A 14,207-nucleotide genomic window follows, 5' to 3' on the forward strand; every position below is an offset into this window, starting at 1 on the left:
ATCATTTAACATCTAATGTTTAATTTTTGTATCATGGAGGTATACAGTTTATTTTCATTCCTAAAAAGTTTCCACAAGAAGCTTGCAGTGATAAAGGTAAATAAGGATTGTTACAGGTACTTCAAATAGCACTACAGTACATCTTTGACAAAATTTTTTACAATATTCCAACTTTCAATATGAAATAGCTTAAAAAGTCATGGGCAAAAAAAAAAAGTATAGTAGTATCACTTAAACAAATAAAGTCTAATAATCATACAAGCACAACACTGTTAGGACTCTCCCTGTTTGATCTGGGAAATGGCTAAATGAGACATTTGCTTCAAATAAAATAAATAGCTTTGGAAAATCCCCCAATACATCATTTCAAACAAAAAATCCTTGAACCTACCTACATTCTTGGAAAATATGAACTAATTATTCCTTGTTTTTATGTAATAGTTATGTTCTTGAAAAGTTTTTTGTAAAGCAAATTCTGTAAACCATCATCTTGCTTGCATTGGAGGAACATATCTGGAGGAAACCTAAGAGAAATTCTTCTTTAAAACATGATTCTCCTGCATATTAATACACATTGGGCATTTTATCTGTACTGTTACATTTTCTCTCTGTATATTAAACCCAAGTTTCTCAAAATGCACTGGAAAAAGATACCAACCTCTTCCCCCTTCTTCCTATACAAAGACAATTCTTAGAGTATGACAAAGAGCTTACAATGCAAAGAATGTTTATTATCCATTCTCAACAGAGGGCTTGTCACTATATTTAAGTACACTAGGACAAACACCCACCTGTTCTTCTCTTCAAAGATAATGGTTACTTTATTATTAAGAAATGTCATTCTTAAAGATTTTATTAAAAAATGGCAAATACAAAGGACAATTTGTGATTATGTCTTTTATAGCTTAAGATTCAGTATTTCCCAATCATGACAGTGCTGTTTCGAAGAATGATACCCTCAATTCCATAAGCACTTTATTACTATTGGGCATAATTACCTTACTAATCAAAACAATTTGCTAAGGATCAAAATAACATTCTTTAGCATTAGCGTCTTGCGAGAAACAACAGAATTAATAACTAGAATTAGACCTAGTCATTGCCATTTGATCAAACTTAACAGATTTAGTTAAGTCACAGGACCACTGAAGTAAAACAGAAGTCTTGTGGAGATGCAGATCTATAGGTGAGTCTTAAGTCTATACAACTACTGTTGTCAATTATTTAGTAAATAGATGAATTTCATTTATTCCTCTGAAAAGATAATACTGCATACATATCCTCAAAAAGATTATGGCACTTGGAAAATATTCCTGATTAGTAAACATGATAAATGTATACAGGTGCATTCTAGTCTCTCTCCTACTTTCAGATCTTTTGGGAAAGACAACAAGCTGCGCAAAAGGCCAACTCCTAATCCCCTCTGGAAAAGGAGGTGAAGCTACCAGGGTCCTAAGAATAAATGGTTTGCAAAAGACCAATGAAAATAATGCCATGATTTTTTCATCCATCTTCACTTTTACTGCCTTCAGTTTTTAAACTTACAAGAAAAAATTTTGCAATGGAATTTGAGCCATAGGTGGACAAAATTATGCTTTCATATGAAACAAAGTAAGTAAAATGTAGTGGGGCTATTTGCTGCAGCCAAAACCCAACTTTTACCTCTGTCTTTTGAGTATATCTAAAAGGAGATGGCATACAGTAAGAAATAATTCCTTTAAAAAAAAGAAATAATTCCTTTAAAAATTATGAACTGAGTTATTGTACCGCATCATGGATTTACATTTTCAATACAAAGTATATATTAAAATAAATAAATGTCTTCTATATGGCATCAAACCATGCTCTTCCCCCTAAAAATTAATTTGGCTGTTCCTAAAACATTGTATTAATTTTCTATGTATCTTGGCTCTTACTTTCAGGATAAGCAACTGCCTATGACATCACTCAACCTAACGAAGCCCTCTTAATGAAAACACATTTTAAATGATATAGGCTTTAAGAATGAGATCACCAGAGAGACCACAAATGTGTTCCTGGTTCTGTCAGTTACATAACTGAATCTGAGAACTTTATCTTGTGGTTGGTCATTCCTTAAAGTGAGTAAGTTGATGTCTTTTCCAGTGAGGAGCCTGTCTGAATGTTTTGCCACAAACCGAGCATTCAAATGGCTTCTGCCCTGCATGAATCAGATAGTGTCTTTCCAGTTAGATGGAGATCTAAAACTTTTGGAACAAACGCTGCATTGGTAAAGAAGGCCATCATTCCTCTCTGCACGCCCTGAATAACTACAACAATGACCATGTTGGCTCTGCTCTGATTGCAGTAGTGCACTAGAGAGATAAGGCTGCCTGTTCCTATAGGGGGTACTAAGAATGAAATCCTCTGATTCAGCCTTAACTTTTATTTCTGATATCTGATCTGACTCCGAGACCTCGTATTTTTGGAAACCAAGAGTCTGACATTGTTGGGAAGCATTATAGTTAACATTATCGCCTGGATGAATGAGAAGTTGGTTCAAATTTTCAAATTCTTGGCAAAGAGATCTTCTATAAGGAATCTTATCAATATGAGTTAATTTGTGTCTTTTTAAGTGAGCTGACTGCCTAAAAGATTTCCCACAAACATTACAGCCAAAAGGTCTCTGTCCAGTATGAATTAAATAGTGTCTTTGTAGTTTGGATATAGAAGGAAACACTTTCTCACATTTGTCACAAGGACACATCTTATGTCCAGTATGGATGTTTTCACTTGGAACTGAAAAACCACACTGAAGCACTTCACAGTTATCAAAGAATTCCTCTCCTGATGGACCATAGATAGATACATCTTTATTATTCACGGAGTTATCTAACATGTTTTCTGTTGTAAAGATACCTTTCAAGTTTTTACCCATATTTTGGCTCTGAAAGTGCTTTTGCCAAGAAAATGGCAAAGTCAATGTTTTCTTCTTTTTATTGCCAACTGGCTTATATGTTCCATGTTTGCCAAGAGAACCCATAAATGTTTTCTGGGTTTGTTCAGGGCTCTGCTCACCAGAAATAAGATCATAATTTTTCAAGAAACTGTTTTTATATAGTTTTTTCTCAGATCGAAAATTATCTAATTTCTTACCCCCGGCACGTTTAAGTTTAGCCAAGATTTTTTTCACAATGGTTTTATAGTTGTAGTTTCTTTTGAGCCTGCTTGGAACTTTGCTACCTCTGGCAGGAAAACACTTATGTCCATTGAGAATCTGTTCGGATTCAAAACACTCTTCACACTCTGGACACTGAAAAGGGACAATGTAAATAGAGTGGACATCAAGCTGATTATTCTCCCCAGATTCACCTATATCACCATTTTCAAAACCATCCTGCTTTGCATTTAATTTATTAGGCAGGGGGCATGATTCTGGACTCTTTACCTTTAATGAAAGAGTCTGAAAAGTCTTATTCCTGGTATGGATTTGTTTATGCTTCATAAGTTTGCTCTGAATCTTAAATCCTTTTTGACAAAAACAACATTGAAAAGGTCTTTCTTCTGAATGTGTGAGTTGATGAATTTTTAAATGAGTTGACTGTCGGAAAGATTTACTGCACAAGACACACTTAAAAGGCCTCTGGCCAGTATGAATAAGTGCATGCCTATCAAGTTTTGACTGTGATGGAAACATCTTGCCACAGATTGTACACGCATGAATATTCTTTCTTTTCTTTGTAGGGCTGTATGTAGGATCAGACTTAGAGCATGGGTGTAATGCCCATCTTTCCTCTGTGGTAAAAGTATGATACATCCCATATACTGGCTTTTCTTGCTTGGCCTCCAACAGTCTTCTGACCTGTTTAACATCATTCTGGTACGTTTCATTGTGAAGTTGTTGGTGCTTCACAAATGTCTTCAGATTTTTAAAGTGGCGTTGACAAATGCTACATTTAAAAGGCAGATTATGAGTTAGTTGATGTCTCTCCAGATGAACCAGTTGCCTAAAGGTTTTATGACACACATCACATTCAAATGGCTTTTGACCAGTATGAATGAGATAATGCCTAGCTAATTTTGATGGTGTTTCAAAGTGCTTGAAGCAAATATTGCAAATATATGGCCTGTTTCTAGGTAGTTTGTTGGCTACTACACACTGTTGAATCTTTAGCATTTTTAAATTGTTTTCAGCCATCATATTCTTCAGTGATATACTCTGATGAACTCCATGTTCTTAAACTCCACAGACGTCTAAAAAATCAAAAATAAAAATGTATTAATTTAAAAATTATTTATTCATATAAAAAAATAATTTAAGTTGTCCTTTGGTTAAAGATATTAAGGGTACATGAGAACCTGGCCTTTTTCTATTTTTTTTGTTTTTTGTTTTTTAATCTTTAAATAGTCTACGTTTATTACAAATCCACAAATACCTTAAATATATTTTCTTCTGCAATAAAAATTAAAATAACCCCAAATTAAAAGTTTTTGAAGATGTTAATATTATGAATAAAATAGATTAACTTCCCCCCAATGTCCGGTAATAAACTGAACCCCGACTTACCTACCCCAACATAAAAATGACCTAAAGTGGATCAAACTGCATAACAAGTTCATATTAATGATTCTTCATATGCTCTTTTACTAAAGCAATCAAAGCAAAATGAATGTAAAAACTTGTTTTATACTTGAAGATTAAGGTAACCTCCAAGACATCACAACTTTTGAGATTTCAAATCCAGCGCTACAGTATGCGAAAATACTAGGGTCTCCTAAAAAAGGCAAACTTAGAAAATTCCACACATAAAATGGCCTGAATATCATTAATAATTACATTCTCCATAATCTTTTATCCAAAAACTTCGAAGCTATCTCTTTCAGTGTTTTGAACGAGCAATCAAAATAGTCCTGTTGTATTCAAGTTTTAAAACTAAATTTCTCCTTTCTTTAATATGGAAGCATAGACTGAATAGACAATAAGAGTTATTTAAAAAGTTAATAACCATTTTAGATGAATACTTTAGATTTATAAAACTAAATTCACACACAGAAATGATTTGTCTTGGGATGCCTGGGTGGCTCAGTTGGTTAAGCATCTGCCTTCAGGGGTGCCTGGGTGGCTCAGTGGGTTAAAGCCTCTGCCTTCGATTCAGGTCATGATCCCAGGGTCCTGGGATTGAGCCACGCATCGGGCTCTCTGCTCAGCAGGGAACCTGCTTCCCTTCTTCTCTCTGCCTGCCTCTCTGCCTACTTGTGATCTCTGTCTGTCAAATAAATAAATAAATAAATCTTTAAAAAAAATAAAAAATAAAATAAAAATAAGATTATTTGTGTTTAATTATAGCATACCATGGGTATGATCTGAGAGAATGTTTCAGTTACCAAGGTTGGATTACTTAGCCACATCATTAACAGTATTTACTTTTAATTACCTCTTTGGACCAACAAAGACAACATGGACAACTGGGAGAAAATGCCCCAGATAACTTGGGTTCTAGTCCTGATTTGTTACTGTATGATCTCAGTGGCAGAAAAAAGGAAATAAATTCATCACTAAAACAGGGAAAATGCCTCCTGGCTGCATGCCACATCAAGTTGTGAGAATCAATGGAAATAATCCATCTAAATGTGTTGGAAAACTATGAAGCGATATACAAAAGGGAGATATTACTTAGCTCAACACTAATCAAATTTTAAAACTTTATCCTTGTCTACATATTATGTATTTTTAGAGTTTCTAACTAAGAAATAAACATACTAAAAAAAAAAAGAAATAAACTATCTAAATTTATAGTTCTTTATATTTCTTCTTTGCATTTGTTGTGAAATTCCTAAAAGACAGGTACAGAGTCGATGAGGCAAATTGGCTACTTATATTCTTATCAATGGCTAAGTAACTGAAAGTTAAGTGTGGTTCACTTTTCAGACAATATAATAAAAGGATCATTTTGGTTTTGGAGTTAATATAAGGACAAATATGCTTTCGCTAATATAACTCTGTAGGACACATGCAAAAGACTACTAGGTATTTTCACAAAAACTGTATACCTTATCTTCTTTTATCAGAAAAACCAATCTTCTCATTCTTCTACTATTGCATTTACTTTAAATAAAGGAGTCAGAGATTTAAAAAAAAAAAGCTGCTCTACCTCTCTAATGTTGTATCTTCTAGTTGAAATCAGAAAGTTGTTAAATCTACCAGAAACGCTATCTACCAGAAACGCAGTTTTCTTTTGTCAGTTAACTTAGCAAACATCCAACATATATGCTATTTGCATATATGCGTACTGTTTTCTCCTAGAAGATACCCTAAACACAAAATCGCAAACATATCACTGTGGTTCTTTGCAACAATGTGAATTAGAAACAAAAACATTCCTTTATTGAACAAGTTTCTTCTACTAGGTGCTTTATTACAGTGTTTTTGTGTTTGAAAAACACAACTGCATGTTGCTACCATTAATGCACCGTGAAATCAATTCAGTGGGTCACGATCGGCAGTCTTGTTTAATAAAGAGTAGAAAATATCAGACTGCATAACATAAAGATGAATACTGTTTTGTGAAACTTCTGTTTAAAGAGGTAAGAATGTTGTGAAAGCTGCTCCTTGTACATCTCTTCACACAACCCTAGTCAGAGGAAACCACAACAAATCAGTCACTTTATTCAAAGTAACCAAGTAATCCATTAGGTAAGACTGGGGCCCACAGGATGAGGCAGGATTACTAAGGAAAGCAGCAGTATCTAATTTTTTTCACTTGGGCCATATAACCCTGAAATATTTACCAAAAAATGTAATTAGAGGCCAAATGGATATGCCATACAAGTCTATGCAAAAGAGAAGACTCTGACTGCAAGCCACTATATTAATTTACAAAATATACCATATAACCCAGACATCCATGTTAGCAACAATCAACTGTTGGTGCTATTCATATTCATTTTCACTACACTGGGTTAGAGAAAATACTGGTGAACCCTCTCTAAGTCCCTAAACATGCGAACGCACCAACAGTTACGAGAATTAAAGTTAAATTATGAATCCAATAAATTGCCAAGAACTTGGCAATTTAGTTCATTCCTGTCAAGCTATCAGGTGTCAGGTTGGTCAATTAGGACAAAGAGCCAAGATGAAAATAATAATCAAGCCTTTATTCACTTACTGCCACAGTGCAAGGATGAGGCAAAACAAGTACTGGTTCCCAGGGTCCATTAGACAGAACTACACTAGGTGAGGATCAGATGGATGCAGCAGACACCGCATCTCCCTGCAGAGGGGCCAGAACAAAAGGCTTCCGCCTCATTATGGGCCTGTGGGCCAGAGGAAGAGGAAGGAAGGGCTAAGAGTGGAAAAGTTAAAACAGAGCAAAGTACCTCAAGCAAGCCCCTCCCCCCAACCACCCAAGGGGTCTTGGCAGAGATGGAGGGGCCTGAGAAGCACCCTGCCAAGACCTTCTGAAAGCAGGTAACTGAGCCAACAACCCAAGCTAGTGTAAACACGGGGTGAGTCCTTGATTGCAACTCCCTCCAGAAAACGGCCATGCACTGGCCATGCACAAGTCTGGTGTGGAGAGGGCAGTTTCCCCCTAATAAGGCTGGCCAGCCAAAGACATGCAATTGTCTACCTTCAGGCCTGAAAGATCACACAAAGGATTTTGTCCAGGAGCCAATCTCCTCTATTCCTACCCTATAACTTTTTTTCTTCAATAGTTTCTATGGAATACGCTTGAAAGAAGTCCCAGACTAGAACCACACAACACAACCATCTCTGATTGTAACAGGAATTGACGACCTACAGTTCTGTGCCAAAGTGTCTATGGCTGATCGACTACCACTAACAGTTAAGACTGGATCCTATTGTCATTTGCCTTTATACCAGGTGGGAAAGCACTTTACTCTGCTTGAACCATTGGTGGCAACAAGTGATCTCAGATGCTATTTATAAGTGATAGCTCAGGGATGTCCAGTGCTCCAAGGGCAGGCCCATATGTACTTCTACAGGGTGCACATTAATTTGATAGAGCTGCCAATCCCACTTCAATTGATTCTCAGGCTCTCAATTGATTTTATTGTTGGTGGTGGTAATATTAAAACCAAACCAAACCAAACCAAAGCCAACTCCGTGTACTTCTTCCTATTAAACTGAAAACAAAAAATAAAACAGTAAATCTCAGTGGTTCAACCTGAAGATTATTCTGACAACTGCAAGACACGCTCTGTTGGAAGACTGTAAAAACCGATTTTTAAAAAATTTCAATGACGCCTCAAGGCTGAAAGCTTTTTGGTGTTTTTTGCTTGTTGTGTTTTCTTTTCTTTTTTAACTAACATAATAAAAGCACAGTGAGGACATCACAAAAGCCAATGAACAAGAGACGAAAGCCCTGAGAGAAACTTGGGCCACTTCCAGCTGGGGAATAATCTCTGGCGACATTTATCACAGCCTTTCCTTCTTGGTGGCTGCTTCTGCCCCACTTCCCCTGGCCCACGCTCTTAAACCCTCACCTCTCGTCCCAGACGGGCTGCAAAGGACAGAGAACCCTGAAGTCCGGCCGTCGCCCTAATCCCCCACAACCCATAAGCACCTAAGGAGTCGCGTCGAGCCCAGAGACTGCAAAATCCCACACCAGGAAAGGAAGGGCAAGCGTGTAAACGGCTTTGGCCGCAGTCAGAGGGAAATGCCTCATGCGACTCGACCACCAGCAGGGGAAATGCATCCTTTCTGCGCCTTCCTCTAAAGGATTGCGGCTCCCCAAGAGACGCAATCGGGAGGCGGGGGACTGGAAAAGGAATGGGAGCTGAGGTCGTGGCGTCCCCGCTATGGGTCCCCGGACACCTTGGAGGGATCGAGGCAGCGCCGACCCTTCCCGGGGATCGCTCCACCTCACACACGGACTCCTCTAGTCCTCCTCACGCACCTGGAGCTGGCACCGACCGGGCAGGCGCGCATCCCAGGGCCCAGACGCCGCGAAGGCAGCAGGCGCACGTCCGTAGGGCTGGCGCGGTGACGGGCTCAGCGCGCAGGCGCAGCGCTCCGGAGCGCCCAGGGACGCGGTCCGGCTGGAAACAGGCTCCCCCCACCCCAGGGCCGCAGTCGCTTAGGCGCGGTCTGAGAGTCGGGCGTGAAACGGGGTTCCAGAGGTTGATCCCCGCCCCTGCGGCCGCTAGCCCCGCGCTGCAGTTTCGATGGGAAGAGAATAGAGGCGTGAAGAAGGCGGGTTCTTCTGATTGGCGACAATTAGATGAGATGCATGCAAAGTGCTCAACATAGTGCCTAGAGCATAGTAAGCCCCCAAATAGCTTATCATTTACTACTCTTTTTATATTACATACAACTTTATGAAGGGGTGGGATCTCATTTTATTTTTTTATTTTATTTTATTTGACAGACAGAGATCACAAGTAGGCAGAGAGGCAGGCAGAGAGAGAGAGGAGGAAGCAGGCTCCCCGCGGAGCAGAGAGCCCGATGTGGGACTCGATCCCAGGACCCTGGGATCATGACCTGAGCCGAAAGCAGAGGCTTTAACCCACTGAGCCACCCAGGCGCCCCGGGATCTCATTTTAAAATGAGGAAAATGAGATCGAGGAGTTAAGAAACTTACTCAGTGTTACATGGCTGGTAGACGATGCAGATGGGATTCGAACACAGGTGTTTAGCCCAAACCTGCACTTTTAATTCACTACTTCTTCCCAAATTAATCTCAGTATTTGATGTGGACAAAATGAAGGGTTCAAAGTTGCAGTCCTTTTACAGACTTGGATGGCACATTATTAGGTATAGGATGTTTAGATATCTACCGAAGATTTTAAGTACCAAAGGCAGTGGGAAATTATTGCGAATTTTTGCAGGTTCTGATTTTAAGTGTCTCAGCTTGAGCGATGAGGACATGAGGACAGGAAACAAGCACATTTTCTTTCATCTGTAAGTAACTTTTTGCATTACTTGTTAAGGACCACTGACAACAAAAATTGTTATTTCTAATGTTGGTATACATTCCTCTATTTAAAAAGGAAAAAGTTGAGCCAGTGTAAAGTCAGTCTCTATTTCCCATATGGCAACATGAGGAAATGGCTAATAGGACATAAGCTTTGGCTTTTTATGTAGGAAGCTTGGAGGAGTCACATCTGAGGAAGGTTGAAGCCCTTACTTCCAAGGGAAGCAGAGACAGAGAAAGGAGGGGAAAATTTTTGGTGTCCTAAATGCTAACCTCAGGGTGGGGACGCTGTGTGTTCAGATAACCTTGGATACTTTGCTGCATTTTGCAGCTTCTTCTGGGAGCTCAGCTCAACCAAATCATGCAAATAATTGCTTCCATCATCAGCCACATAAATCGTCAGGAAAGATATGCAGACCATCAGAGAACATTACCTGAAGTTGGAACCAATGGAGGGTGCATTACTTGCAAAATAAGTAGGCCTTTGCACCAAGAGTCTGAATTTGGAGTGTGGAACACAGATGAGACATGGATAAGCTATTCTCCAAGGCCCATACCCCATTCACCCTAAATGTCATCTCAGGAGTTTTCTGGAGAAAAAAGGGAGAAATTACCATAAATAAGTCATCAGGAAGATTTCACTAAATAGGTGAGATTTGAGCGGGGACTTAGCAGTGGGTTCAATACGGATAAACAGAAAATGTGGGGGGCAGGCTAGAACATTGTAGGGAGAGATGGTAGTAGTTAAAGGAATGGTGTGGCATATGTTTATGATAAATCTTAACCTCTGCAACTTACTAGTGTGTGTCCTTAAAAGTTATTTAACCTTTCTGAATCTCAGTTTCTGCATCTTTAAAATGGGGATATAATTAATCATTCACTCAGACCTGTCAGGTACAAAATACAAAGAATTCACTTGTAAGTGAAATTCATATGAAGATGAAACGGTGAGGGCCCTAACTTCGCTGTAGTTTTCAACTCAGAACAACATTGCAAAGAAGTACAATATGGTAAGAGAAGATATGTACGGGACAGCAGTGGGGTGGAAAAATGTCTAAATCTGCTGGCGACTTCAGGTGGAGATTGTCTTTGAGCTGAGGCTTTCATTATCCATCGACCCATCCATCCGACCTACATGTATTTTAAGCCCTTGCTATGTGCCAAGTCTTGTTCTAAGTTACTGAAGATAGAGTAGTGAAGAAATTAAAAAGTTAACAATTCCTGTCCTTCATAGATTTTTTCATGTGTAGTTACTTTTTATATATTTATATGCCTACAGAGTATACAGACAATAACTAAATAAAGAAATATAGCACATCTAATATGTTAAGTATTGATGAGAACTGAAGGGAGAAATAATGGAGAAGGAGGCTATGGAGATTTGGGTGTGAAGGCTTGTTGGGATTTTCAACAGATGGCCAGGGCTGGCTTTATTGATTAGTCCCTATGATTTTTGTGTGGAGCCTGATAGAAATGAGAGAGCCAGTCCTACTTGTTTATACATCAGTGTTTAGAGCACCTACTGCTCACCAGGCAGTTTGCAAGAAGCGAGAAAAGCTTAATGCCTTGCAAGAGGTTTTCTTTTTTTCTTCTTATTTTAATCCTGTAGGCAATGGGGGATTATTGAAGAATTTTGATTACAGGTGTGGCACGCTTCCAACTGTTTCATAGAAAACTCACTCAGAAGTAAGATGGATGACAACACAGCGGCGGCAAAATTAGAATAGCCAAGTTGTCAGCGAGGGGCTTCCTACTCCTTGAATATCTGGTTAACTTGGATGAAAACCCAGTTCTGTGGCCTGTGACTGTCTTCATGATACCTGTTCTCACAGTTTGCTCCTAGTGTGTGTGTGTGTCCTCCTTGGTAGTTCTTAACCTTTAGAGCTATCTATCTCCTTATTAGCAACAACACGTTGAATGGAGAACTTAGCTTCCTTGTCAGTTTCTAGCAACTCAGCTAGTACCAAGTGCATCCAAGATGATTGCACTTGAAAGGAGTCCACACTTTTAGCATCTTTCATGTCTTTGGACTATTTTTAGGAAAGAAACTATGAAATTGAGTTTTAATGCTTGCTAAAGCTCTTCCTGCCCCCAAGTGATTGATCTAGCAGGGAGTTCACATCTCCAGGTTTCATCTCCCCTCTTATTTTCCTCTCACTTCTCCCCCATATCTTGGGGATCAATCAATAAAACCATCCCCTTGCCTTCTGCAGATAAGCCACCAAAACCAATATCCCTCAAATGTCAGTTTCTTTCCTTTTTTTTTTTTAAAGATTTTATTTATTTATTTGACAGAGATCACAAGTAGGCAGAGAGGCAGGCAGAGAGAGAGAGAGAGAGAGGGAAGCAGGCTCACTGCTGAGCAGAGAGCCCGATGTGGGGCTCGATCCCAGGACCCTGAGATCATGACCTAAGCCAAAGGCAGAGGCTCAACCCACTGAGCCACCCAGGTGCTCTCAAATGTCAGTTTCTACCCCCCAAGCTATTATCAAAGGGGTTTTCCAACAAAGACAGTATACTCCCTTTCTAAGAGGATTTTTGGTGAATAAAACTCCCTCTTTCCCGTCAGACATTTTCTCAAGAAAAATATTTGCAGACTCTTGTGTGTTTTAGTACAGGACTTCTGAGGGGGTGGCAGGGGCTGGAGGTAAGGGGTGGTGAGTTGGGATCAGAAGGTAAAACGTGGTACTGCTATATTTTACTTAAGGCATTTGGACCACATCCAACTTCCAGGCTAGTCCAGCCTCTTGAAGCATTGCTAGAAATTTTCTCTAAAGGATTGCTAATGCCTATAGGATTTCTGGGACTCGTTAGGCAGTAGCATCCTACTCTACCCAGTCCAATCCATCCTACCCTACCCAATTTGTGTTGGTTCAAATTCAAAAGCCCTGGAGTTCCATAGTTACCCTGAAAGCAGGTGGCATTCTCAACATAGGGCTTTGACCACATTTGTTCACACTTAGAGTTGGGGCTGACCTTTGGACCCACACTGATTACAGAAACCCCGCATACTACTTTAATACTGGGGCGTAGGCCAACCAAGGAGAGAGGGGAGAGCTATGGTATCTACCAAGCGTTTTTGTTTATGGGGTCAGGAGAGATTGACTCTGTGACCTCTCTCCTGTTTCTGGATCTTAGTTTCTTGCGTTCTTTTGATCCCTCCAAAAAATTACCTATCCTCACAAGAGCCAGAATAGATGGAAGCATTTTTTTTCTTATCCCCCAAACCCATGTAGTGCTATGGTATTAAAACTGTCTCTGGTAGCTGCTCGATGGTGGGGGCAAATGTGTGAGGTATTACTGATCTTTTGTTTAGGACCCGGCTTCCCAACTAGATAAAAACGCAATAGTCATGGTTTGTGTTTAGGCCTAGGGCTTTTTCCAGTGTGTTCTCTGACCCACAGTCAGTAACTCACTTACCCCATAGCCTGGCGGCTTTGGTAGTAGGGTGAACGACCTGTGTGAACTAACTCTCTGAACTTGGGTGGCTGAGTTCCGCACACTCCGCTCAGTTACACGAGTACCTTAACCTCTAACCCCAATACTCAGTCTTCTCTCTTTCTCCCTTTGAATAACTTCTTTAAAAGCAAGGAGTAGGAGGATAATCAAGATTTTCACAAGAGGTTCTGAGCTTCCCCCGTAATGTTTTGCTTTAAATTCCTCCTACAACAACTTAACCCCAACAAGCCTGATTTTTCCACACTACTTTCCAATGGCGACATGGTGATGCTTTATGGCAAAAGCCTCTTAAGTGTTGGGGCGCCTGCATGGCTCAGTGGGTTAAAGCCTCTGCCTTCGGCTCAGGTCATGATCCCAGGGTCCTAGGATCGAGCCCCGAGTCGGGCTCTCTGCTCAGCAGGGGGCCTGCTTCCTCCTCTTTCTCTGCCTGCCTCTCTGCCTACTTGTGATCTGTCTGTCAAATAAATAAATAAAATCTTTAAAAAAAAAAAAGCCTCTTAAGTGTTAGCACAAATGCAAAGGTCACTTCTTCCAGTTGTTATGCTGCCTAAATTCTGATTTATAAATCCAGACACTTACTACATTGCCAAGGCATGATTGCCATTAACAATGCCCTTGTTAAGCATTCAGCTACCCTAGGGATTCAGTGTACCCTAGGGATGCACTGGCAACTTTGCAATCACATCGATTCCTAAATCTGGATCCTGCAAACTTTTAATGAATCATTGCCTACATTCCAACTGTTATTCCTCTAATATTTCAGGGAATGTGAAAATCCTTTTTCTGCATTACTGAAAAATGTTCATTTTTTGTGGCATGTAGCATTCCCTAGGGGTCCTAACAGGGAGTCCCCAG

At 39.7% G+C, this 14,207-nt stretch overlaps 1 protein-coding gene and 1 long non-coding RNA gene across 2 annotated transcripts in view; one reads left to right on the forward strand and one right to left on the reverse strand.

The window, feature by feature from the left end:
- ZNF770 (zinc finger protein 770) lies at positions 1-8,972 on the reverse strand. Its single transcript, XM_047738112.1, is given in 3 exon segments — positions 1-2,209; positions 2,212-4,212; positions 8,877-8,972. Coding segments are annotated over 2 exon segments (2,070 nt in total). The 5' UTR covers positions 4,160-4,212; positions 8,877-8,972; the 3' UTR covers positions 1-2,087.
- A 93-nt stretch (positions 8,973-9,065) lies between these two features.
- LOC125105638 (uncharacterized) overlaps positions 9,066-14,207 on the forward strand; it is a 60,355-nt gene continuing 55,213 nt past the window's right edge. The window contains exon 1 of the long non-coding RNA XR_007128969.1: positions 9,066-9,242. This is a non-coding gene — a long non-coding RNA (uncharacterized LOC125105638). The remainder of the gene's footprint in view (positions 9,243-14,207) is intronic.

Source organism: Lutra lutra, chromosome 7 (assembly GCF_902655055.1).
Source record: "Lutra lutra chromosome 7, mLutLut1.2, whole genome shotgun sequence".
NCBI classification, from domain to species: Eukaryota; Metazoa; Chordata; class Mammalia; order Carnivora; family Mustelidae; genus Lutra; species Lutra lutra.